The sequence below is a fragment of the Myotis brandtii genome, unplaced genomic scaffold (genome assembly GCF_000412655.1).
Source record: "Myotis brandtii unplaced genomic scaffold, ASM41265v1 scaffold730, whole genome shotgun sequence".
Classification (NCBI taxonomy): domain Eukaryota; kingdom Metazoa; phylum Chordata; class Mammalia; order Chiroptera; family Vespertilionidae; genus Myotis; species Myotis brandtii.
Window position 1 is genome coordinate 119,216 of NW_005370887.1, and position 26,972 is coordinate 146,187.

The 26,972-nt window shown below is 40.2% G+C and overlaps 1 protein-coding gene across 4 annotated transcripts in view; it reads right to left on the reverse strand.

Moving 5' to 3' along the window:
• Positions 1-6,297: 6,297 nt before the first annotated feature.
• Positions 6,298-26,972, reverse strand: part of GPRIN3 (GPRIN family member 3) — a 75,225-nt gene continuing 54,550 nt past the window's right edge. For all 4 annotated transcript variants that reach the window (XM_005882617.1, XM_005882614.1, XM_005882615.1 and 1 more), the window contains one exon: positions 6,298-11,488. In XM_005882617.1, the coding sequence (XP_005882679.1) occupies positions 9,035-11,374 (2,340 nt within the window). In that variant the 5' untranslated portion in view covers positions 11,375-11,488 and the 3' untranslated portion in view covers positions 6,298-9,034. The remainder of the gene's footprint in view (positions 11,489-26,972) is intronic.

Genomic DNA, 26,972 nt, shown 5'->3' on the forward strand with positions numbered 1-26,972 from the left:
CATCATGAATGTGAAACAATGGAATCGCAAACATCAAGAATCATTTCGTTCACTTTTGTGTGCCCTCAATTCGTCAACTGTTGCCGGTTTTTGTGTTTTTAAATATATATATATATATTTGTTGATTTCAGAGAGAAAGAGAGGGAGAGAGAGAGAGAGGATGAGAGAGAATCATTGATTGGCTGCCTCCTGCATGCCCCACACTGGGGTTGAGCCTGCAACCTGGGCATATGCCCTTGACCGGAATCGAACCCGGGACTTTTCAGTCCTCAGGCTGATGCTCTACACACTGAGCAAACCCGCTAGAGTGAGGAGGTAATTTTAGATGTTAATATTGGTACATTCATAAATGGAATTTATTTTGGTATTCCTATATCTTCAGTGATTTAACCCTACACTACACTTTTGGTCTTTCTCAGCTGAGTATTTACAAACATGAATGATTCTCACATTGATAGCTATAATTTTTTTGGGTGGCACTTAAATTAATACACATTTTCCAAAATAATTACTTAAATTTATCTTCTAAGCAACAGTAAATATTGACAAAAAAATCAAGAATTCGGGTATGCTGTTCTTATAAACAAGTATGTTTTTATTAGTTAAAAAACACAGCCAGCTATAGTTGTAACTATAGTGTTCTTATGGTTGGTTAACCTTTTATTTTTATCTAACATATAAAGATGGCACATTCATTCTCTAAAATACAAATACGTATTAAATGGTATCATTAACTTTCTACTGAGAAGTGGTTATATTTGTACTTTACCATACAGAATTCTCTGTTAATGGGAAATTCTGGTATTTTCCATTCATATCTTAAACCGAATACTTAGTCAACATAAGTTTTAGTGTCAAGGAATTGGGGTCAAATCAGATTAGGTTTTAGGAACCAGATCAGACTTTTTTATTTTAATAGTGTATTTCCTTTCAGAAGAAATGAGTGAAACTCAAACAACATCAGTTCACAGACTGGAATTGTGACAAATTGAAAAATGTTGTCCAGTGTTGACATTTGCTGGTTAATGACTCTAATCTATGTTATCAAGTCCACACAGCATCACCTGTTATTAATAATAGTCATTTATTTGAATCCATCTTAAAGAATTCACAACTGTTCGTATCCCATTGTCCTACCAACATCATCTATAATTAAAACAAATTTTTTACTCTAGACTTTTCTTTGGTGTTGCTAAACATTGTTTGGCTGATCATAAGGGGGAAAATAAGAATGTCTACAATCATTTTTCACTTCATGTGATTATAACACTCTTGCAATCTATGGATATATCTCTAAAAAAAAGTAGGTCTTTTATCAGCCTGTGCAAATAAATACACTAATAAATGTACAAACAGAGTCTATGAAACATAATGGGTTTTCCCCAGTATTTGTCATTTTCAGATATAAAATTAGGTGCTTAAAGAAACAGCATTAAACCTCTTAGCTGCTCAGGAACAGTGTGTGCCTCAGTAAGATGCTAAGTAGACTTTTGTGGCCCAGTGGAGCTTTCCTAATTTTCTAAATCTGCTACCAGGGAGTAACACCATTTAATGGAGAATCTGACCCGATACTAATATATGTAAAACAGAACAACCATAGAAAAATGCAGTTTTCAATGAGTTGTTTTGTGATTTACTTAAATATCCTAGTATGAATAAAATGCATTTATGTGTGCATATATATGTGTGTAAGCTATTTACAGTATGTTATGTACACATTTTTATGTGTAGAAAATAAAAATACACATTGATTAGCCCTTTTGAGGCTTTTGAACAACTGTTTCTTCTTCCTGCTTTCCTGTAGCTGCTTTGAGGATTTAGATAATTCATACGAGGTATGTACACAATCACACCCATAGTATGTACATCCTAGTCACACACTTAACATGGAGAGGATGTGTGAGGAATGGAAATCATCCCAGTGGTCAAAGAACTGACCTTACCTGTGACTAATGGCATGGTTAATTAGCCCTGGCGTATTTAGTAACATGCCAATGTACTGATTACTATATTCAGTCTTTGTGATAATTATGTAATCTACTTTTGAAGATGATTAAAAAAACAACAGCCCTTTCTGACCTTCAAAAATGAAAGGACTGTTACTGAATACACATGCACACTTTTGTTGGCTTTATTCACTTTTGTGCATGTGCCTACCTTATGACAGAACTTGGCCTTAAAATGGGATACGGCATGTTATTTTTTTCTACACATAAAAATAGAAAACCAACCACTCGCAGACCATACACACCTACAGAAGTATTGACATACCACGACCAGCTACAGTATTATGCACAACATATTGTTCACAACATATTAGTACAGCAGAGATAAATACATTTAGACATTTAGTCATTGTTAGTATATTTCTTTCTTGAGTTTCCAGGCCCCATTGACCTTTCTCAACCTTAGTTAAGGTATCTCAAGATGCCCTTAAAACAAGAATTAGTCCCTCCTCTCCTCTGGGATTCAGGAGTATGACTATAATACTGCAATCTCCCGATTTATTAACATCACTTTAAGACATGATGGAAAACATTATGAAAAATAATTTTACTCAAAGATGCAGTTAAAATAAATGTTAAGGAATCTAATCTAAAAATCATTAAAAGATACTGATAAACCTGGATAAGCTTTTTTACTCATTTAATATAGTTTACTCTATATGTAGTCTTTACTTGATATTAAAAGCAATAAGAATCAGAAAAAAATTGTGTAACTGCTTAAAAGTCTTTCTAAAGAATAGACAATTTAATTTTAAAGTAATAAAGAGTAATGCTAGCAGCAATGTCAAAAAGCAAGCTATAATTTTCACCCCAGAAATAAGTGGATGACATCCCCACATCTTAAGAAATCAAAAGAGAAGTCAGCATTTCTCTCCCATTTAATTCTCCTTAACACACTTAAATCACTGCCGTATCATCATAATTGTCAGCATGCTGGTTGATCATCAGTACCTTTTTCTGAAGTGCAAATTATCTGACTTTTATTCCTACTGTTTTGCAGCCAGTGGAGTTGAGCTTGAAACCAAAAAGATACTTGATGAAGAAGTAGTATTTAGGAACGCCCATCTGGAACATCATTTTCTTTCTGTAAGGCATTATTTGAGGCCCCTTTTGATATGAGTACTCATGTTTTAGTTACTTTACATTTGGAAAACCATTTTTTTCATAGCTAAGGTGGGCAATCCTCCAGGCAGAGTTAATCCAATTGCTTTACATGCAAGTGTCCAGGAAGAGTAATGACCATATGTTTAATTTCTCCATTTCTCCAAGTTTCCGGTTGGAGCTGTCTTGAGTTTTAAGCTAGCAAGACTTTCTGACTCCTTTCCTGTCTTGGCTGTTAACCATGTCCCTAATAATGCTCACTGGTGTTGTACCTCTGTCATAAGCTCATAATCAAGCTTTTCCAGTAAGAAAGGAGAAATGAAGCCTTTACGTCTTTATCCTGTGGGTTACAGTCTTCATGGAGCAGACCATGACTATATAGTGGTGTGCCCATAGTAGATGCACTTGCTGGTATAACTGCCTCTTTTTGGCACATTATTGCTTGGCTTTAATTTCATATTCAACAGTCTTTATTCTCATGATTAGTTTCTGAAATATCTGGAACTTAAAACACACACACACACACACACACACACACCAAACTTGTAAATAACATCTTGTTGCACCATTCTGGCCTCCACAGTCATTTCACCAAGGCCCATGGTTATTTAAATGTCCTTTAAAATGATCATCACCTTGATTACCTAAGAGCCAACAGTAATTTTTTAGGCTATTTTGTTATTTCTATCTACACATATATACCGATGTATTGGATTTACTTAGAGAGGTTTTTTGGTTGTGGCAAGTGAGTAGGTTAGCTGGTGAGTGTTCACAGTTAAAAGTAGTTGTCATGACCTCTGGTTACTTGTGAGACAGAATTTTCCCACCTTCATCCACTTCATCTAGGTCCTTGGTCATTGCAAATCAAGTTTATTTTATTTCTGTAGCCAAGGAGAGTTTTTTCCCCAAGACTAGGATAAAGTTCATGAAAATCTATTTCAATATTTACAAGACTATTTTTTCCTTTTTTGCAAAAATGTCTAAAATTTTGTAGCCACCCTAAGTCCACGCATCTGCACAGATGACATTTATAATTACTCAGCCAGTTGCAGAATTTCATTAGGAAGGAGGGACAGGAGCTTCTGCATATCACTTGTCGTTTGCCAAGGGGCAGCAGCTGGCCAGCATTTGGAGAGATTCAACCAAAAGGGCTTCACACAAGGAACATTGCTAACAGGAAACAAATGCTCAGATATGAATATAAAATAGTAAATACAGAAGCAAACGTGGACAAGATTTCTGATTTACTGTATAGAAAAAACAGGGGTGGGGACAAGATGGTCAGTTCATTCGTCAAGATACTGCTGAGTTCACTGTATAATTATCACAAAGGGGAATTCACAGGCCTCATTTCTCAAACACCACTTAGGACAAAGCAGGAGAGAATAAACAGCATCATCTCCATGGCAGCATTGTAGATGATTGATAAATCAGACAGGTAGAGGCCTACAAAAGTCTGCAAGTACCTAATTTTCAGTAAAAACACATGTACATATATGCAAACCTTATTCTAATGCACTGTTTTTCTTTATATTGATTCTTAACAAGTAGACAAGGGATGTGGTGAGTTATATGGTACTAGAAGTGGACAAATCTTTTAACACATGTACAATATGTTGGAGAAACATTTTCACATTTAGGCAGTAAAACAGAGCAGATATAGCAAAGGCCAAATAATTTACATTAATAGCATACTCATATAGATCCCCTGTAAACACATTTTAAAGTCATGTCATAGTATATTTTTCACGTGGTATATACAGTATTCCAGAATGATAGGAACTTCTTTCTGGCTTTCTATTTTAAGATGACAAGCTCAACCCTATTAAGATTTAGTTTCAAAATTCAAGCTCCAGGTTATATGTTATACATGCATATTCAGTCAAATTCATTTAAATTTTGATATTTAACCTATAGCATGTAGAACACTGGTATCTGGAATGAGTATCAGATAATTCTAAAGATTAAAAAAACCATAATAAAATCAAATGATATTCAATATGTCTGAACTTACGAAGGTAGGAAATAATACTCATATAGGGTATAAATATATCATTTTGGATGCAAACAAAAAGGTTTCTGGTTAGCTTTAACCTAATAAAATGTTCAACTCATGCCACAGATCCAAAACATACAGAGGTTGATTACAAACTTACTATATGTGAAGTAATTGGTCTGTGCATTAAAACTAATAATCAAGAAAGACAAAATTAGAAAAGCACTAAAGATAAACATATGACAGTTGAAGGGATGACATTTTCTTGTCATCCTAAAAATAGAAAAATCATGATTTCAATTAAAAAATCTATTATTTCCCCTGACCGGTTTGGCTCAGTGGATAGAGCGTCGGCCTGCGGACTGAAGGGTCTCAGGTTCGATTCCGGCCAGGGGCATGTACCTTGGTTGTGGGCACATCCCCAGTTGGGGGTATGCAGGAGGCAGCTGATCGATGTTTCTCTCTCATCGATGTTTCTAGCTCTCTATCCCTCTCCCTTCCTCTCTGTAAAAAATCAATAAAATATATTTTTTTAAAAATCTATTATTTACTGGGTAGGCTGCAAGGCCTCTTAACATTTTAAATGTTTCATTATCTCCCAGACTCTGTGTTCTAACTCATTTTTCTTTTACTATTGGTTCAAGAAATATTTTATATTTATTTACTTAATAAAACACTTCCTTCATTTATTTCAATAATTAAAATGCATTAAGAAGAATCAAACCATAACCAAAGAAATTAAGGACAAAAACCAACAACTTTCAACCCAATGTGTGTCCTGCAGGTAAGGAATAGCCAAACAAGTTCAAAGAGTCTGCCATTAAAGTTGTTTTGCAACCCCATTTACTGAGTGAGCCTAAGGAGTCATGAATGACAGAGTGAATGTTTATGCTGTGTCACAGACCAAAGTGAAGGCAAAATTTCAAATCAAGGTTTTATTGTGAGAGTACGTAGGGTATCATAATGTAAAAACATGGCTGTCTTGAACAGGCTCCTATCTTATTTATCCATTTGATGATCTATTTCTGTTACTATTTTTTTAAAAAAAATTATATATATTTTCTGATTTCAGAGAAGAGGGAGAGGGAGAGAGACATAGAAACATCAATGATGAGAGAGAATCATTGATTGGCTGCCTCCTGCATGCCCCCCACTGGGGATCAAGTCTGCATCCTGGGCATATGCCCTGTCCGGGAATCAAACTGTGACCTCCTGGTTCATACATTGATGCTCAACCACCGAGCCATGCCAGTCGGCCTCTGTTACTGTTCTTAAAAGCTGTTCCTTCTATAAGATTCAATAAACAACAAAACAAGAAAGCTTTTGAAATATTTTCTGACAATTTCTACAGTATGGCAGAAGTAAAGATAAATAATAAAGAATTAAAGATTAAGAAGTCAGGGTTAGTGCCAGCACCAAAGAAAACCAGTTAAAGTTACTATCTCAAACATTAAGTTTTACTGAGAGGCACAACTATACCAAGTTTAGTTTTAATTAATTTAATTTTAAATTTATTTAATGTGCAACAAATGCCTACAACTCTTTGAGGCCTCTGTCTCATTTAACTATTTATAAATCATGTGGTTACTCCAAACGCATGAAAATAAATATTATTACCAGATGCTGAATTCTTCCTTTTCTCCTATGTGAATGCAGGAACAGCCTGTTCTAGCCACTTTGCACAGAGGATTACCTGGGGCCCACCCAGCTGCAGTGGGTGCTGTTGACAGCTGCCATTGTGTACACAGGGTGTTCTCTGTGTGTACACAGCACGTGCGACATGTGAGGGAGACAACAACATGAGCGAGAGACAGGAGTGAGATTACATCCCGGAAAAGGCATCTCTGACAGAAGTGACATGAACATTACTACAAATGGATATTTAAGGCCAAAAGAGAGTTTTAGACCAAATCTCTAATCATTAAATAATAATGTGATTGTTAATTTGATGGTAATTTCTACTTCAGACAGCATTCTCAATAGAGGCCAACTGTTAAGAAACTAAAAATTGTATCATGAAAAAATTCATTATAAATTCCAAATACAAGCACTGTTAAGTACCATTCTCAGGCTCTGAGAATGCTGTGACTGTGGTCTCCTATGCAGGCCTTGTATACAGTCCAGTTGATTTGAAAGAAATCAATGGCTATTACTAATTTAGGTTGTGTCCAGTGTAGCTTGTGTTAAAGTTCAAGTATGATTTCCTCCAATATTTTCAGCATCTGCCAAAAAGAATTAAAAAAAAAAAAGCCAGAACAGGGACTTTTTGAGTTCATGCAAAAATGGCATTTATGAGTCTCTGGAGAGAGAATACATGGCCATCTGTCTCATCTAGGAGAGTGAGTTTAGTGAAGGCAAGCAGTGCCTCTTCAACATCTAACAACCTGATTTTCTAAATGCAAGGTGGTGAGCAGCGATCTCCCTACATTGAATCCAGGAGGGGAAGCCTTTCCAGGGCCCTAGCTCATTCCCCTCTTCCTAGCTACCCCAATTCTCAAGCCACTGCTGGTCATCCTAGCCCAGTGCCTGCAAGACACTCATGGATCACATGGACAGGGTCAATTTCTGGAAGCAGGAAGGGGCTGAGCTCAAACAGGTGCCTATGTTCTCCAGGACCAAAGCTCAAACTGTGTTTTAGTAAAAGCCTCTCTTTTCTTGGGTTTGAAGAATGAGATATGACGGTATTTCTCTTAAAATCAACATTTGCAGAGGTTACCTTATTGCTATAGATTAGAAACGTAAGCAATTACATGATATTAGTCTACATCCAAAAACTGTAAGGAAGCTGGTATTCTATTTGCTGTTGACTACATTTCCTATTAGAAGTTACTGAACCAGACCAAAAGAAACACACAAACTGCCTCCTGTTTAGTGGAGTCTAAATTAAACCCATTGTTTTTGTTACTCAGGAAATTTTCCTTTTTTTTTTCAACACAGAGAGAAGAGTGTTTGTTAACTTGTTGTTTATGATTCCTTACCAAAACCTTAACATTTCAGTAGAATGTTTTTGGAGAACACCCGTACAACATAAAATTTAATATTATCAATAACTTGATGACTCTTTTCAAGAATTCAGCCACATGTACTTCCTCTGGGGTAAGGAAATGAGAATTTAATCTAGTCTGAATCACAGAGATGCATCTTGCCTTTGGTGCTGGAAAATCTGTATATATAAATTCATGTATTATGTGGGCAGTATTCATATTCGAAAGCATAGCTAATTTCCCTCCTATAACTTTCTTAAATTTATGAAGAGGTATAACAAGGTTTACAAAAATGGTTATCTGTAGACGTTTACAAATATTAATTCATATTTGGTATCGTATGCATTTAAATGCTTTTACTTCATGTCCTCTGGCCTAGGAATGAGTCAAATTTGTTTTACCTTTTTTCCATTATAGTTCTTATCAGCTACTTAAATTTTGCATGGTAACAGCATTCTTGTTGCAACAGGACTAGAAAGTGTAACGGTGGTTTTGCTAATAGCGTTTCTGGTATTTTTAACACAAAGCCGGGGTTTTAATGGAAATACCATAGTGGGTTCAATTGAAACAGTGGCACAAAATGACACACGTATAATGACAATGCTGGTTCTCTAAGCAACAACCTATGAAAAAAAACCCCAGTGAATCTTATTTCCTCTTGATTGAGGTGGAGAACTTTCAGGGAAGCTTGCTTTTCTCTTGTTCCTTCTTGCAGAGTGAAATGTCTTCGTTTCCCTTGTGTGACCCGAACTGAAAAGATATTTTAATTTATGGAGCTCCAGTCAAAGGACCCAACAATTCTTAGTAGCAATTTCCTGTAGTTAATACTCGCTTTCTCTTCTTTGTCTCTGGGGGATGGGGGTGGGAGGAAACCGAGCAAGCTCTGACCTGGACGGACACGTAGGAAGACCCTCAAGGTGTACCAGGGCTCCCACACACGCTCCCCGTCAATCTAACACCGAGGACGGGGCAGGGCGGACGCAGCAGTTGGGGCGTCGGAAGTTCTGCAGCATGGACTGGAACACGCCGTGCTGCCTGCCTTTGAGCTTCTTATTCGAAGACGTATCCGAGGAAATGGACCTCCGGGCCTGGCTGCTTTGCGCTTTGATGGATTTCTCGTGCTCCCGGATCTGTCTCTGTAAATGGTTCTGGATGGCGACGCCCAGCGACTCCGGGTCCAGGGAAGCGCCGTACACCTCCCAGGTCATGCCCTGCTCGTCCCACACCACGTCCCTGACCCGCTTGGACTGTTTCAACTGCAGCTTGGAGTCGGCGCCAAGCTGCTTCTTCTTCTCTCCTGGGGTGAGTCCCACCTGGGCGGCCGCCGTCACGTTGAGCTCCTTGAGGAACTCGCTGACCCGGCTGGCCCGGCGCGGGCTGGCCTTGACCGAGCGAGAAGGGGTCTTCTTGCCCGAACTAGGACTGGAGTCACCCATGGGTTCAGACGGCAGGCTCAGGCTGGTGGCTGGTTTGGCCGGCCTGTGTTCTTCCACGGTGCCCTCCTGGTTATTTCTAACGGGGGAGGGTATGGGACTGGCAGCTGACCCCGAGCCTCCACTTTCTTGAGCTTTAGGATTGAGCAGTAGGCTTTTGCCCTCTGCCCTTGCTTTCCCATCCAGGAGATTCGTGCCTTTCGATTCTTGTTCTTTTCCTACCGGAAGAGATGCAGGCTTCTTCTCTCTTGCATCTCCTTTATCGGTGGGGTCCGAGCCCCCGAACTGGTCAGCTTGGCTGGCAGGCCCACAGGAGGCGGAGAGTTTGCAATCAGGGTCTGTTTTGTGGCCACCTGTGGTGTTCACTGCCAGCTCAGATGGCTTGGTTCCAAATGTCCCCAACCCCTGACTGGTTTCGTCTTGACTTCCTGCACGGATGGAAATCTGGTCGGTGAGGCTAGCTTTCAGGGAGCTGGAATTAGCAGAAAGCTGTTTAGAAGTGGGCTCTGCCCTCCCTGGGGTCATTCCAGCTGACCGCCCATCATCTGTACGCTTGTCCTGGGCATTGCTGGATGCCTCATTGATGGATGAGGTATTGGGGACCTCCCCTGGCAGGCTCACCCACCTACTATCCCCTTGGAGAACCGTGGAGACAGCTGCAGCTGCCTGGCTGTGCGCCTCTGGCATGATGCCAGGGCACCGCCCCGACTCCTGGGGGGATAGCTTGTTGACTGACAGCTCCAATGTGTGGCTCCCACTGCTGCCGTGGCAAACCACACGTAGCTGCTCTTGTTCCAAACGCTCACGAGCAGGGGTTTCCTTTAAGAACGCAGTGAGGATGCTGGGGCTGGTGGAGACGGATCTGCTCTCGACACTGGCCACGGCCTGCACCTCCGCATCTTGCTGAGCCCTGTTGGGAACTTGCTTGATCTCATTTTCAGCCTGATTGGTCATCGTACTGGCTTCTTTGAACCTTGACGCCTGGTGCTGTGCTGCTAGCAGCGTCTTCTCCGGCTCTGGAGGAAACGTCGAACCTTTGCTGGAGAGGTGGGATGATTGAGGTGTCCCAGGACTCACGGCCTGGGTGTCTGCGGTGGTGGCAGAGGGCTGTGTGCTCCCTGAACATCCGTCTTCTCCGGCTGGAGAGTCACAGGCCCTGGTCTTGGCGTCGGACATGGCTCCCTGCCTGTCCCCTTCAGGCCCGCCGGCAGGAGGGGCGGCACGACTGAGCATCCTGGGCGCTGTGTTTGCAGTCTGCACCACTCCCGGGATTGTGTCTTGAGAAGGAAAATCACGGGGCACTTGATCTTGGCTGCTGCTACCAGTGCCTCCCACAGGACAGCTCGGCGTCTCAGATTGCTCTCCATCTGAGGTTCTCTGTGATTTCCCCAGGGTCTCTTCAGATCCCGAGGAGGCGCTGGCGTTGGGCTGGCCCCCTGGGATGGCCTGGTGGTTGTGCTGACTGGCTGGCATGGTACACGCTGTGTGTATAAGATCCTTCACTGCTGCAGAACACGGGGTTGGTGCTGTGGGCTTGCTGTTTCCTGGCCGCTGGGTATTGCCAGGGGAGTTGAGTGTGGGAGATGCTTTCTCCACCTCATTGAAGATGCCAGGAGAAGACATGTCCGGCCGCGCGGCCTCATGCTCACAGGCCTGCATCAGGGCCTCCGAAGCTGCCCGGGGGCTGAGGGCTGGTTCCCGAGGCTTGCTGGAAAGGCCATCGGTGTTCTTACACAGGAGGGCTGGTTGAGGCGGAGGTGAGGCAGCCTGTACCTCTCCTAGGTCCTCTTCTTTTCCGGTAGCTGTGATCAGGGAAGTTTTAGCTAATATTAGAGGGTCAGGTACAGTCCCCATGGGATTTCTCTTCAGGAAAACCTCAGAGCTCTCCCCTGAGCAGTGCTCCCACTGGGAAGCTGTCGTAGGTCAGAGTGAAGACACAATCAGGGATGATTTCTCTGAAGGACCGATCTGTGAATCAAAGAAACAGTACTATTAATATAATAGGGAATTTAAGGATTGAAGATACACCTGTTACTTATATAAGGACTATTAAGTGCATTGAAAATCATGCTTCTCCAAATCTGTTTGTATAAAAATATATAGATCATGGAAAGTAGATTTTGGAATTTTTTTAAAAACTATACAGGTGCTATTTTGATATATTAGTTTGATTTTGCATTCCACTGCTGTCTAGCAAATAGGTTTTTAATGTATTTGCCTAAGCATTTGATAACTACCTTAAAAATCATTTGTGTAATCTGATTTACCAGATATCAGAAAATCCAAAAATCCTGTAAAGCTACTGTGATCAAATCAATAAGTATTGAATATAGGGCCTACACAGACTTGTGAAATAGAATATCTAGAAATTGATCCACATATAAATGAGATTGGATGTATAACAAGAGAGGCATTTCAATTTAGTGGCAAAAGGATGGATTACTTAATATAAGGGACTGTCAAACTATTTATTCATCTGAAAGAAAAGAAAACTAGGTCTTTATCTTACACCAATTCCAAAAAGAAATCCTAGATGGATTTAGATGGATTAAAGGTTAAAATATAAAATAAACAAAAAACAAAAAGATAGATCAATTAATAAATAAATGTCCTGTAAGGGAATCTAGGAACCATAAAATAATCTAGGGACAGGGATGATAAACTTCCCTTGGAAGGCAGAAAATACAGCAACTATAAGAAAAATATAAGCATAGTTATCTAAATAAAATAAAAAAATTTTGTGTGGCAAAGATACCATAAACAAATACAATAGATTTGAAAAAAAAATGCTTGCAGCTCTAGGAGACAGGAAAAATATCTATAATACAGTAGAAGCTCTTAAAAATTTACAAGGAGACAAAATAGCTCATTGCAAAAATGGGTAAAGAACATGAAAATGCAATCTGCAAGATCGGAAGTCCAACAACCAACAAGCTTATGAAAAACTGATCACATTCATTTGTAGTCAAAGAAATGCAAAAAAGTAACAATTGGATTTTACTTTGTACCAATTGTACTTAAAAAAACTTCAAAAAACAGTTATAACACTATAGCCTAGGGAGACACCTAGCTAAAGAAAGTATTTTTCTTAACTGTAGGTATGAATGTGTATTGTTACAGCTTTCTTAAGAAAGCAGTTTAATGTTTATAACTAAAAATAAACATATCATTGATCCAGTGATCCCAATCAAAACAAAATACCAGCATATATATTTAGGTACAAGTATGTTTACTGAAGTACTATTTGTAGAGGCAAAAACTGGAAACAAGCTGATCTCCATGAATGGGGGAATAGCAAAAATAATCAAGACATATCTCTACTGAGAGCATTATGCAACCATTAAAAGAAACCATTGCCCTGGCCGGTATAGTTCAGTGGGTCGAAGCATTGTCCCTTACACCAAAAAGTATAGGTTTGATTCCTGGTCAGGGCACATACCCAGATTGTGGGTTCGATCTCCGGTCAAGGTGTGTACAGGAGGCAACTGATCGATGTTTCTCTCTCACATTAATGTTTCTCTCTTTCTCCTCCTCTATCTTCCTCTCCCTAAAATCAATAAAAACATATCCTCGAATGGGGATTTTTAAAAAATTAAAGCTAACCTCCCCCCCCAAAAAATACTAATTAGGCTGTAACTTTTCACTTGAGATTTCCCCAAGTATGGTTGAATGAGAAAAGCAAGGTACAGAAAAGAGTATGTAAGTTTTAATTCTTGTAAAGCAGTGACCTAAAACACTACATATGTATGTGCTGTTTGTATGTGTGTGTGTGTGTGTGTGTGTGTGTGTGTGTACAGATATGTTTGTATGTGATTATATAAATTCTAAAAATATTCAGAAGACATATTAGGTATTAAGTAGAAGGAGTGTGATGAGTTGGAGACAGGGAGAGATGGAGGTACCCAAAGGTGGGAAAATACTAAATTTTAAAAAGTATATCTAAAAATTTATTTGTGTGCCTTTATGCATAAACATTTTTTTTACTTAAGAAAAGATAACCAGGTGATGTGAATAAAGCAATGTTTCAGAAACTAGTGGATGACTATGTTTTGGTATTACCTCTTTTTCTCATAGAGTCTGTGACCTCATGCTAATCACTTAAACTTTCTGGACTCCTAATTAACTCATTGAAAAAATAAATGATTTCAGAGGAGCTTTGTGGTATCAAAATTCAAGGATCTTACATATTTGCATGTGATGGATAATAAATCAAATAGCACACTCTTGACTCAGGATATAAAGGGTCAAAATAAGGCAAATTTGGTTGGGCCCAGATTTTGAAAATACATAATTTTATCTTTTAGTTTAATGGTATTTGGCTGACCGATAATCATATGAAATCTAGCAGTGAATCCAACTTCTCTTCTCCCCTAAATCAGTTCTTCCTGCTAACTTCATTATTAATGATAATGGGTTGAATATTTTCCCATCTTTGGTTTTTACTACTTCCTGCTCATTCAGACCATGTCCTCAGTTTGTTTGTTTGTTTATTTATTTATATTTAAATTTATCTTGTTGAAAGTATGACAGTCCCCCCACCTCAGGTTTATAGTCCATTTCTTCCTTACTGCAATTCTCTATTGCATTCACTTGCTGTGCCCCAACCACATCTTTCCCTCTCCTTCTTTTGTATCTGTCTTTATTATACCCTTCCTTCCACTCTCTGCCCTCTCCCTCCTGAAAAAGCTTATATACTCTTCATGGTCCCACTTAAACCCCACTTACTTTACTTTCTGAAGGTCTCTAAAGCCTTCAAATCATAAAGTCTCTCTCTTTATTTTTTGTGTTAATCCTCAGCAGAGGATATTTTTTTCATTGATTTTCAGAGAGAGTGGATGGGAGGAGGAGAGAGGGAGAGAGAGAGAAAGAAACATCAATGTGACAGAAACACACAGATTGGTTGCCTACCTCACCCAACCCAACAGGGGGCGGGGGATCGGAGTGGGGATCAACCTGCAACCTAGGTATGTGCCCTTGACCAGGAATTGAACTCATGACTCATGGGTGCACAGGCTGACGCTCTAACTATTGAGGCATGCCCACCAGGTCAAGTATCTCTCTCTTTTAAAAAGCCTATAGCTATGTTAACCTGGGTCTTTTGTATTATGCTTTTATTAATGCAGTTTTTGTACCGTTGTTCCTTGTATAAATGCCTTATTTATCCCAAAGTACTTTAAGCCTCAGGAGGGAATGGGACAAACTTATTGATTATTTTCCGTTCACAGGACACTGCAGGATCTTGTGCATAAAAAGGTATTAATTGACCCAGCTGGTGTGGCTCAGTGGTTGAGCATCGACCCATGAACCAGGAGGTCGCAGTTCGGTTCCTGGTCAGGGCACATGCCCGGCTTGATCCCCAGTAGGAGGTGTGCAGGAGGTAGCCAAACAATGATTCTCTCTCATCATTGATGTTTCTATCTCTCTCTCACTTCCCCTTCCTCTCTCTGAAATCAATAAAAACATATTTTAAAAATGTATTTAAAAAAGATATTAATTGATCCCATTTCTTTCCAAAATGGCCACTATTAATGTCCTACCAAACTTCAAAATAATAGGAAATTTAAATCTATGGCATGAAATAAAAATGAAAACACAATAAAAAAGAATGCTGTGTTTGGAAGTAAGAAAACAGTTGTATCTTACTCATTAAATTTTATGTATTTGCAATGTAGGTTTAGACAATTAAAGATAAGTACATTGGACACCTGCTACAAAACGCTGGAAGGTCTCATAAAGCCAGGAATACAGAATGCCTCCTACATTATACCTTGGCCTAGAGCCAAGAAACCTGGTTTGCCAAGAGGACTATAAATTTTGAGTAGCTCAAAGTTCAGCAACTGAAAGTTGAAAGATTTAGAAAAAGATGAGGGATTTCATAAAACTCAGTCCTTGAGCTTACTTCCATTGTCCTATAGATAGCTAATTGTACTCGTTTAACTTTGAAAGGGTTTGTTTGCTTTGTTAATTGAGGTTAATTTACCCATCATTTAAGGAATAAAGATGGAAAGCCCAGATTAACACCTGTAATTAAGAATCTCTTGATTTATGAGCAGATAGGAAGTCAACACCACTGGATTACACAGACGCTGGTGTAATTTTCACAGCATCTCCATGTGCTTGGGAGAGGCTGCCTACGTTTTGAGACAATCTTCCCTCCACAACCCTCCACCTCCTCGCCCCCACCCTGAGCATTTTCCCCTCCCTCACCCACCGAATAGCAGAAATCATTAGTCTCCAATAGATTAGACACATAAGACATTTAAAAAGTGTAATTACTCAGTAGTTTAGAATGAGAATGTCTTAAAATCAATCAGTGTAAAAAATATCAACCAGAGTCCAAGATAAGATTTAACTTTGAAAAATTTAGAGGTTGCAAACAGGTGGCCCACATACTGACTGAATTCTTCCTGCAGGTGTCTGAGTGTGTGTGTGTGTGAGTGTGTGTGTGTGTGTGTGTGTGTGTGTGTGTGTGTGTGTGTGAGTGAGTGTCCTGCATGGTTTTAACTTCCATTCCCTTCCTTCCCTTTTCTTTTCTTTCTTTGTCTTTTTGAATCGAAGAGAACTTTCATAAAAATCCAGATTTCCCTCTTGCTTCTCTTTAAAAACTTGGAAGGTATGCATTTCCAGAAAGTAACACCAGAAGGTGCTGATAAGGGCTGTTCCAGCGGTTCTCAACGTGTGGGTCTCGACCCCTGAAAATACATCCTGCATATCAGATATTTACATTACGATTCATAACAGTAGCAAAATTACAGTTATGAAGTAGCAATGAAAATAATTTTATGGTTGGGGGTCACCACAACATGAGGAACTGTATTAAAGGGTCGCGGCATTAGGAAGGTTGAGAACCACTGGCTGTTCCCCTGGATGGCCCATTCTCCACCTGCCCTGTTTCACTCCTTCACATTACTTACCTGGGCTCCTGTGGACAGCTGAGTTTGAGAGCTTTGCCCCAAAAGCACTGACAGAGTAGAATTCCCAACCTAATTCTAGTCCTCTGAAGGCAGTTTGGCATTGCATTTAAGAACATGGAAGCAGGGGCCAGAATCCCTGGATTAGAGTATCAGTTCCACTCCCTAACTCTAACTCTATGTATTTTGGCAAATAACCTCTCAGAGCCTCAGTTTAATCTATAACTTGAGGGTAACAGTCAGAGGACTGCCTCACTGAGATGTTGTAGGGAACAGGTTTGGCATTTAGAACGAATAGCATCTTGGCATATATTAAGCACCTGGTATGTGTTAGTCTCCTTAAAAGTATCAATATATACTAGTAAGCACTGATCTGTGTGAAAAATTTATTCTGACACTTGTTAAAATGGTAAGGAAGACTTTAGTTAGGACTACTGTGATAGGTGTCAAGACGATCTCAGGAGGAGAATATGTTTAGTATTTTATTTTATGGCAGACTATAATTTCACGACTTATAATTGAACTGTTGTACTAAGGCATACGTATTTATTTTAGATGAGAAATTTATCAGATATTTAAGCTGTTTTGAATAGTATATCAAATAGATAAATAAACTACCATGTTCATTACAGCCTTATTTACAATAGCCAAGCTACAGAAACAATCTATGTGCCCATCAACAGATGAAGGGATAAAGAAAATATGACATATACACACAATGGAATATTATTCAGCCATGAAAAAGAAGGAAATTCAGCTATTTTTGACAACATGGGTGAATCTTGAGAACATTACACTAGGTGAGATAAGTCAAACAAGGACAAATACTGTATAACATCACTTACATGTGGAAGCTGAAAAAGCCAAACTCATAAAAACAGTAAAATGGTAGTTATATGGGGGTGGGAGAACTTGGGGGGATAGGAGAGATGATGTTTAATGGTACAATCTTGCAATGAGCAGTAAATAATCCTACATAGCTAATGCACAGCATAGTAAAATTAGACAATAATATTGTATTATAATCATCAAACTTTCTAAGAGACTGGAACTTAATTATTCAAACCACTAAAAAGAAATGAAAAATAAGTGATGTTATAGAGGTGCTAATTATCACTACAATGGAAATCATATTACAATATAAAAATGTATCAAATTAATATGTTGTATACCTTAAATTTATACAATTTTATATGTCAAATATATTTCAATAAAGAAACTGGAAAAAAAAGCCCTGGCCTGTATAGCTCAGTTGGTTGAGTGTTGTTCCATGCACTGAGAGGTCTCCAGTTCCATTCCCAGCCAGGGCACGTGCCCAAGTTTCAGGTTCGATACCTGGTCAGGGTGCATGCAAGAGGCATCGGATCCATGTTTTACTCTCACATCAATGTTTTCTCTCTCCCCCTCTCTCTCCAAAAATAAAAACATATTAAAAATAAAAGAATTTTCAAAAAGGAAGGGAAAGAGAAGGGAAAAAGACCAGGCTTAACTCCAAATACAACAAGAACAAATGGGGATTTATAACCAAGGAGCAGGTTAAGGGTGGGGGTCAGTGGATGGAAAATTACTAAAAGGACACATCAAGGGTAGGGGAATTCTTTTTTTTTTTTAAATATATTTTATTGATTTTTTACAGAGAGGAAGGGAGAGAAATAGAGAGTTAGAAACATCGATGAGATGAGAGAGAAACATCGATCAGCTGCCTCCTGCACATCTCCTACTGGGGATGTGCCCGCAACCCAGGTACATGCCCTTGATCGGAATCGAACCTGGGACCTTTCAGTCCACAGGCCGACGCTCTATCCACTGAGCCAAACCGGTTTTGGCGGGAATTCTTAATAAACCACTTAATAGGATTGTTGCTGAAGGCCGGCGAGGTGATCAGCTGTCACCTGGAGGCTGGTGGGGGATTTGATTAGATATTGAGGGTGATCAGATATTAAGGTTGGGAGGATTCTCTCTAACTGGCTTAGTAGGATTCTTGCTAAAACTGGACTCTGCAAGGATAGACATGAAGCTCGAGATTGTGCTCTAGTGCAGGAGAGAGCTCAGAGCCTGACTAAAGTTTGGTCAAATGGGAGTCTTTGTCCCTGCACGAGTGAATAGGGATTTCCTTATAAGACTGGCTAGAGCATTATGAATTCTTTCTGAATTGGTCACAAAATGAGTTTTCTTTAAGTGGGATGGCAACTGGACTCTTGATAGCAGATCCCTTTGGTGTTTTTGCCCTGAAAACCATGAGCAAAGATCTAAAGCCTTGTTCTGGCAATGCACAAGCCTGCAAGGTAAACATCCACCTTTCACAGAGAAGGAAACTGAGGCCCAGACCTCAAGTAACCTACTCAAGGCTGAAAACCTAGAATGCCCTTTGAACTGATTCTAATGCAAGCTAATCCTGGTTCTTTCTGTGCTTCTTCTTTATTATCTGTAACTCTGGAAAGGAAATGGAAAGAAAGGACAAATTTAAACATACACGGTAGCCCTGGTCTGTGTTGTTCAATGGTTAGAGCACTAGCCCCCCTACACCAAAGGATGGCCGGTTTGATTCCCAATCAAGGGCACATACCTGGGTTGCAGGTTCATTCCCTGGCCCTGGTCAGGATATGTGTGGGAGGCAACCAATCGATGTGTCTCTCTCATATCAACATTTGTCTCTCTCTCTCTCCCTCTCTCACTCTCACACCCTCCCTCCCTCCCACTCCTTCTAAAAATCAATGGAAGAAATATCCTTGGGTGAGGATTAACAAAACAAAAAATACATAGTGGGCAAAAGTAGGCTTACAGTTCCAAGTATGCAAAAACAGTTTATTCTTGTAATATTACTTATTATTAAAATATTTTCCATATGAACAACTATAAACCTACTTTTGCCACGTGTGTGTGCGCGCGCGTGCACGCACAAGTGCAGGGCAGCCTGGATGGCATTAACACCGACTATGATGACATTCACAACTGGTCCCTTTATGAAAGGCCTGGCTTGTTGAAGGCTGACACCACTGAAAACAGTGGGTTCCACTACTCTGCCACGCTGCCTATTTTCATAACAGACGCTCATGCTTAATAAGACAGGCAGCAGGGGATCTCATCCCTTTGTGACTTGCACCAAAGCTGCTCTGGTGGGAAGAGCACTGGACAGAAGGGCTGGAGAGAGGCTTGGCAGTCCTGGACCGGCAGGATGCTGATCCCCGCAGGTCATGGCAGTAGTCCTGCGGGCAGCAATGACCTTTGCCCACTTCAGGACTGCCACCTTGCTAGGACAAGGGCTCCCAGATGTCATTGCAGCTCTTTAGTAATGTTACGCAAGTGTTACAGGCACCTGGGTGAGCACCTCTGTCACCAGCCATCTGACAGAGCGGTTAGCCTTCAGACGGACGGTGCAAAGACCCTGAGAGAACAGCGAGGCAAGAGAAGAGACTATTTAAAAATGTTGCCTGCCGCCCTAGCCGGTTTGGCTCAGTGGATAGAGCATTGGCCTGTGGACTGAAAGGTCCCAGGTTCAATTCCAGTCAAGGGCATGTACCTTGGTGGCGGGCACATCCCCAGTAGGTGTGCAGGAGGCAGCTGATCGATGTTTCTCTCTCATCGATGTTTCCAACTCTATCTCTCTCCCTTCCTCTCTGTAAAAAATCAATAAAATATATATTAAAAAATGCCACCTGCCATCCTGCTCCATTCTGTTTTATTTGCTCCTTTAACTGGGAGCCATAGCCTAGATCATTTGCGTTCTGAACCCAGCAGGTCCTGTCAGTGTAGTTTTAAGGAGAGGCGATTTGACCCCACAAAGCACCCACAGACCACAAAAAGCAGTTCCTACATTCCTAAAAAAATCACACCCTCACACGAATAGCTGCCTCAAATGCATTTTTCAAAGATATTAGCAGAAAAACTGGTTCTTCCTTTCAGACGGAGTCTAACGCAAATCAGAAGGGCTGAAGAGAAGAGAAGGCTGCTTTGCTGAGCGCCAGAAACAGTGTCCTGTGGACGGTCAGCGATAATGGTTACTTTAATGAGGGCTCATGAGACAGGATCAGCGTCCCTTCTCCCTACCCTGTTCTTTTGTTCAACACTGTTCTAGAGAAATGAATGCATGGCCTGTTATCTCACTGAATTCCATTGTAAGCAGGACTGGACAAAAACCAAGAAATAAAAAAAGGGCTTTGAGAAACATGAAGAACCCAAATGTATCCTTCCTCTTTTGTCAAATACAATTTGAACAGACGGCTTCTAAATTCACAACAGATTGGAATCATACGGCACAGCAAGCACTTATTTATTGCTTTCTAAGTTCCAGACACTGTTCTCTATGTAAACTTATTTAATCCTCAGAACAACTCGATGAGGATGTACCTACTATGAGTTCCACTTGGCAGATCTGGAAACAGAGGCAGGCCACGCAAGCAGGAAGTGGTAGAGACCAGATACTCTGGCTCCAGAGTCCATATTATTAACCAATTTTACAGAAGGGAGAGTCAGGGGCGTGTGTGTGTGTGTGTGTGTGTGTGTGTGTGTGTGTGAAGCTTCATGACCGGGGCAAGAAGCATAATCAGACAATAAGGAAAACAACAAAAAACTAAAAACAGATAGCCTTGCCTTTACGAATTCAAGCTAATAGAGGTAATCCTGACAGAAGTTGCTGCTCTTCATAATGATGAATCCAATGTGGATGTTTTAAGGGTCCCAGATTCTTCTGAGAAGCTGATGGAAACTATGAACCTTCTTTCTAGAAACACAGAAGTGCACGCACCTATGTGCTTGCAGTTAATTGTAGGGAGTTCATGCTTGGAAACCTTTCCACGACCACACATGAATATCCTGCCTCAAAATGTCGGTATAAAGCTTAAATGAAATAAGTTAGACACTTAGTATGGTTTTTGGAAGATAAAAAATACATAATCATGAATTACTATTTTGACATCACTTACCTACGAAGGCAGGATCTATGCAATATGTTTTATAGAGAGCTCATCTTTAAATGGTCCAATACTTAAATAAGTTTACATTCTCCCACACCCACCTAAAGACTGTCATTTATAAGATAGAGAAGAAACTTTTAGCTAACTTGAAGATTAACACAATAATGAGCTCTATTTATTTTGGATCAGGTGGGAAATGTGGACTTTCGTGTTTTCTTTTTCTCAGCAAAATAAAGACTCAAGTTTTATTAACTATAAAAAACCACCCCTCAATAGCTCCATTTGCCTACCTGTGGAGATAATTCATGGCTAAATATCAATGTTGCTGTTTAAAAGTGCCTAACTAAGTTATTTTTTTAAAAAATTGAACTCTTCTAGAGAAGAAATGATTAAAATAGTTGTTTTGTTATTTTTAACCTTCTTCAATCAAGCTGGCTCTCATCAGTTACTTGGTCTACCTGTCAGATATTAGAATGTTTTCCTTCTTTTGCAGCTGACGCTTGAAGGACCACTGTAAGCTTATCCTAACTGCAAAGAAATGCACAAGGATCTCAGGGCTAACCGGTGGTTAAAAAGCCATTAGAAGTAGACTAGGCAGTTCTACACTGGCATTTTTTTTTGCATTTGCATTTTACAACCCTGTGTTAAATGTGATCAAAGCTGCCCTGCATCCCAACTTTCTGCAGCATATATTTAGCGCCACTCAGCCTTAGAAAAAGCATTCTTGACCTTGCCTCATTCCTCCCTGACCTTGCTGATCTGCTGCTCTTTTCCCTGGCTGCCACACTCCCCCCGCACCATGGCGCTCTCAGTAAAACTAGGCGTCCACTCCACCTGCCTTCCTTCTGGCAGAGGTGGCTCCGAAGTGGAGAGGTGGGCACCTAAGCGGAGACCCCTGCTACCTGGCCTCAGGTGAAAGCTTGTTAGTCGTTTCTGCTTTTCGCTCATGTCAGGCACCAGCCAGTCCCTGCTCCGGTTCCCACACTTGGGTCCTTAATTGTATTGAACGCTGGGAAGGTGTCTGGTGGCAGTACTTGCAGTGATGGATGTGATGGATATAAATGTGAACAGGGGGCTGGGCATGGAGCTGGTGAGTTGGGGTTCTTTTACTTCAAGAGAACTCAGGGAAACCGAGAGAAGGCAACGTTATGAAGCAGACGGATTCCTCAGGGCTTGGTCGGAACCCTCTGCGGGGTTACTATTTTGCTCCTTGTAAGGAGGACCTGAGTGACTGAGAGAAAAGGGGGCGGGGAGGGCTCTGCTCTTGAGAATGAATAATTTCTCTGCGAGGTCCAGCTCTTTGGGTTTGGCCTATGAGTTGTGATTAAAAAAAGAAACGAAAAGAAAAGAAAGAGAATTAAACAACCTATCACTCTCCTTGCTTTATAGTCTGTAAAACACTAAGTCATCAGGAAATACTTAAAAGTTTTGATTTTTGCCGGTAAGGAGGTTGCAATCCATTGGAGGAGACAAGACAAATTCAATCAAAAGCTCCCCATGAGCAAGATAGTATACAATTAAGTGACTGATACTGTGTAATAAACTACAGTTTATTATAGAAGTTCAAATACTTCTTATTCATTTGACATTTCCAAAAGAATAGTCTTTGATTAAAAAATAAATAAATCCCCTAAGTCATCACACTGAGACAATTATGAAACACTGATAACCTCTATTCATTCATTTAATAATTAAGTGCATTCTTTGTGCCAGATATTCAGGATGCAAATATAAATTAAGATACATTCGTGTTTTGGAGGAGCTCACAGTTCCTGCAAATCATTAATTTCAGTACAATATAAATGTGGTAAAAGAAACACAGAGAGGGGATTGTTATTTTACTTGAGAATCTTAGGCTTTGTAAGATGTTATTTAACGTGATTGAGAGGAAACAGAGGTTTTGTAGGGCAGATTTTCCCACCTCCACACGACTGACATTTGGACCAGATGATGCTTTGTGGAGAGAAAGAGGGGTGTACTGTCCTGTACGCTGCAGGATATTTCACAGCATCCAAGGCCCCTGCCCACTACATGTCCACCCCAGGTGTGACAACGAAAAATGTCTCCAAACAGACTGTCAAAACTCAGAGGGAAGGCAGGGACGGGTGGGTGGGTGAGAAGAGATCAACCAATGAACTTATGTAAATATATACATAACCCATGGACACAGACAATAGAGTGGTGAAGGCCTGGGGTGGGGGGTGGGGGCAGGCTGGGAGAGGTCAAGGGAGGGAAAGGGGACATATGTAATACTTTCAACAATAAAGATTAAAAAAAGAAAGAAAGAAAAATGTCTCCTAACATTGCCAAATATCTCCTGGGAGACTAAACTGTCCCCAGGCGACAACTGATCTTGGAGATGAGTATATTCACCTTTGATAGAAAGAAAAACCCTTAGAATGACAACTTGTGAGTTGATGTCAGAGAGTTTGAACTTACTCCACCTAGATAGCAATTGATGATACAGTTTTCAGCTCTCAAGTCAAGGATAGTGCTCTTCATACTCTACATGTGAGAATGCAAATTAGTACAGCTTTTATAGAGAACAATTTGGCAGTATTTGTCAGAAATACATGGTCACACACAGCTTGACTCAGCAATTCTACCTAAGACTATTCGTTGTATGAAATAACAAAATATTAGAAGCAATCTAAATGTCTATTAATAGGGAGAGGGTTAGCTACAAAAATACAAAACCTATTAATAGGAAGGGGTTAGTTACTTCCATAAATAATATACTAAGCAGCCGTACTTAATAATGAGGAAACTCTTTATATATTGATATGTAACAATCTCCAAAATATATTAAGTAAAACAACTAAAAACCCCCAAAACCAATGATAATGATAAAAAACCCTAAGATACAAAGCAGTGTGTTTAATAGGTTACCATTGTATTAAAAAGGGAAAAATGAATATATTTTGCTTGTATATACATAAAATATCTCTGGAAGGATAAATAAGAAATTGCTCTTAGAAGAGGGGAACTGGAAGTGTGGGGGATAGGATGCATGGAAGACTTTTCACTCTATATCTTTTTGTACTTTCTGAATGTTAAACTATATGAATATATTGCCAATTGAAAAGCTGGTGGTCCTCACTCTGGCAAAACTGAACATGTGTGCACCTTCAAGCTCCTCTATCAATGGTGATGGATTTATGCTGGTTTCTCCTTCCATACCCTTCCCATCTGCTCTTTGCTATGCAAGGGGGTCAGCCTAGCCATTCGACTAGTAAAAGGAAATCATGATTTTCTTATCCATCTAGGTTATCTACAAACTAAAAGCTAGGCAATGCAATTATTTTTCAAAGTCAACAGCTGAGAAATTCTTTTTAAAGTGATATCTGTTGGGCCACAAAATAGTTTACTTAAATTTCTTTTCCCAGACTCGCTGACTCCTGTTTATCAGTTGATTTCTCTCCCCACCCCCCCTTTTCTATTCTTGGCAATTTTAGCAGTTGGTCCTCAAATCATACATCCCTCAAATAGTAAATCTAAGGAAAAGCCAAGCTCCATGAAATTGGGTTAAGACATTAATAAAAATGATTAAGAATAATTTATTTATTTTGCCTATATTTTGAGAATTGACTGAATGTCTAGATATAAAGTTTAGAAACATATTTTAATGGCTAGTTATCAAATCTACCCTTTCTGTCACTACCAGGCTTAACTGAATTGATCATAACATGGCACTATCATACCACTTGGTCTTGCAAGGTCAGTTCTGAAGAGTTGTTGCTAATGTCATCTTTCTAAAACACACAAATATGTCCCTTATCTGTGCACAACAATTGTTATGGTTCTCCATTACCTGCAAAATAAAGTACATTCTCCTTAGCCTGGTCTAAAAAATGTTCTTCACTATCGGATCCATTTCTTTTCAGGACTGGTATCCTCTCTCATTGTCATTTGCCAGATCTTGTATGTTACTGTTTTCTTACAACAAGCTTCAAAGAATTACTGTCTTGTTTTACAGATGAGAAAACCGAGGCTCAAAGAAATCCAGTTTGCCAAAGTTGCACATTTACTAAGTGATGGAGTTGAAATTCAAAACTGGGTGAGTCTGAGTCCCAAACTCTACTGCCTCCAAGAGGACAGAATGGGAGGTTAAAAGGAATTCAGGATGTAGACAGATAAAAGACAAGCCAGCAAGTGGGGTAAATCTGAAAAGCATTTTTGAAAGAGAATTCCTCCCTAGGCCTTTTCTGACTACATCAACAACAAGCAATCGTCCTATCTCTCATCTCCAGGAGCAGTTTTTTAAAATTGTTTTACCAACCTCGGGGCGCTTCTCACATTTTGCCTTATGCTGTGTTCTCCAGGCAGAAAGCACAGTTAGGGCAAAGGCAGGAACTGGTGGGCAGAGTGAAGCGTTCAGCATGGCAGCAGGAGCTGAGCAGCAGGGGAGGGTAGAGAAATAAGGTGGAGGCATCTCACAGGGCTTCTGGAGGCCTTCTCTCAAGTGTCACTTCCTCAATGAGGTCCTTGTAGATCAAGCTACTATTAAATTGGACGTCCTCTGACTTCACTCACTGTCACTTCTTTTCATAACTAATCAGCTTCTAAAACACCAAAACATTTACCCACTTACTGTGAGTATTGTACATTGACATCATCCCCTGCTGGAAGGCAGGCTCTGAGAGGGCAACATTTGTCTACTTGTGCTCATTGATGCACTGGAAGTGCCTAGGCAGTGAATGGCTCTCAGGAAACCTGAGTTGAATATTGCCTTATTCATTTTAGCCTGCTTTCATAGTATGCCATGGCTTCTATGATTTCATTTAGCTTTTACTGACTGCATTTACCAGTAAGGATAGGTTTTTCCTTGAGGACTTGTATAGGCAAGGTAACCATACATTCTGGATGTTTTATGGATAAGTGTAGTTCAAAATACTGAGTTATATATAAATAAACCAGTCAGAGAAAGATCAGTATCACATGATCTCCCTCATATGTGGAATCTAATTAATAAAATAAAGTGATGAACAAAATAGATCCAGAGACATAGAAGCATGGAACAGACTGATAAATTTCAGAGGGAAGGCATGAGTGGGTGGGTGGGTGGGGAGAGATTAACTGTGGAACTTATATGCATACTAGAGGCCTGGTGCACAAAATTCATGTATGGGCAGTGTCCCTAGGCCTGGCTGGTGATCAGGGCCGATCTGTGGGGTGACCAGCGGGGCGATCGGGGCCCCTACTCACACCTGCCTTGGCCTGGTGCCATCCACTCACCTGCTCCACCATCCCACCGTGGTCCTACTCTTGTCGGGGCCCATCAGGGCTGGCAGCGCCTCCACTGCTGCCTGCTGCCAGCGCCACATCACCGATGCCTGCCATGTTTAGTGCCGCCTCCTGGTGGTCAGCGCATGTCTAACTCCCGATAGGTTGAACTCCCACCCGTGGGGACAATTTGCATATTAGACTTTTATTATATAGGATATGCATAGCCCAGAAAATAGTGTGGTGGAGGCCTGGGAGGGGATGGTTCGGGGTTGTGGGGGTCAATGGGAATACTTTCAACAATAAAGACAAATGAAAAGAAAACAACAAAAACAAACAAAAAACCCCTCCAAATACTGAGTTATATTCCTACCATAAATATTCTTATATTTTCCTCAATTTAAT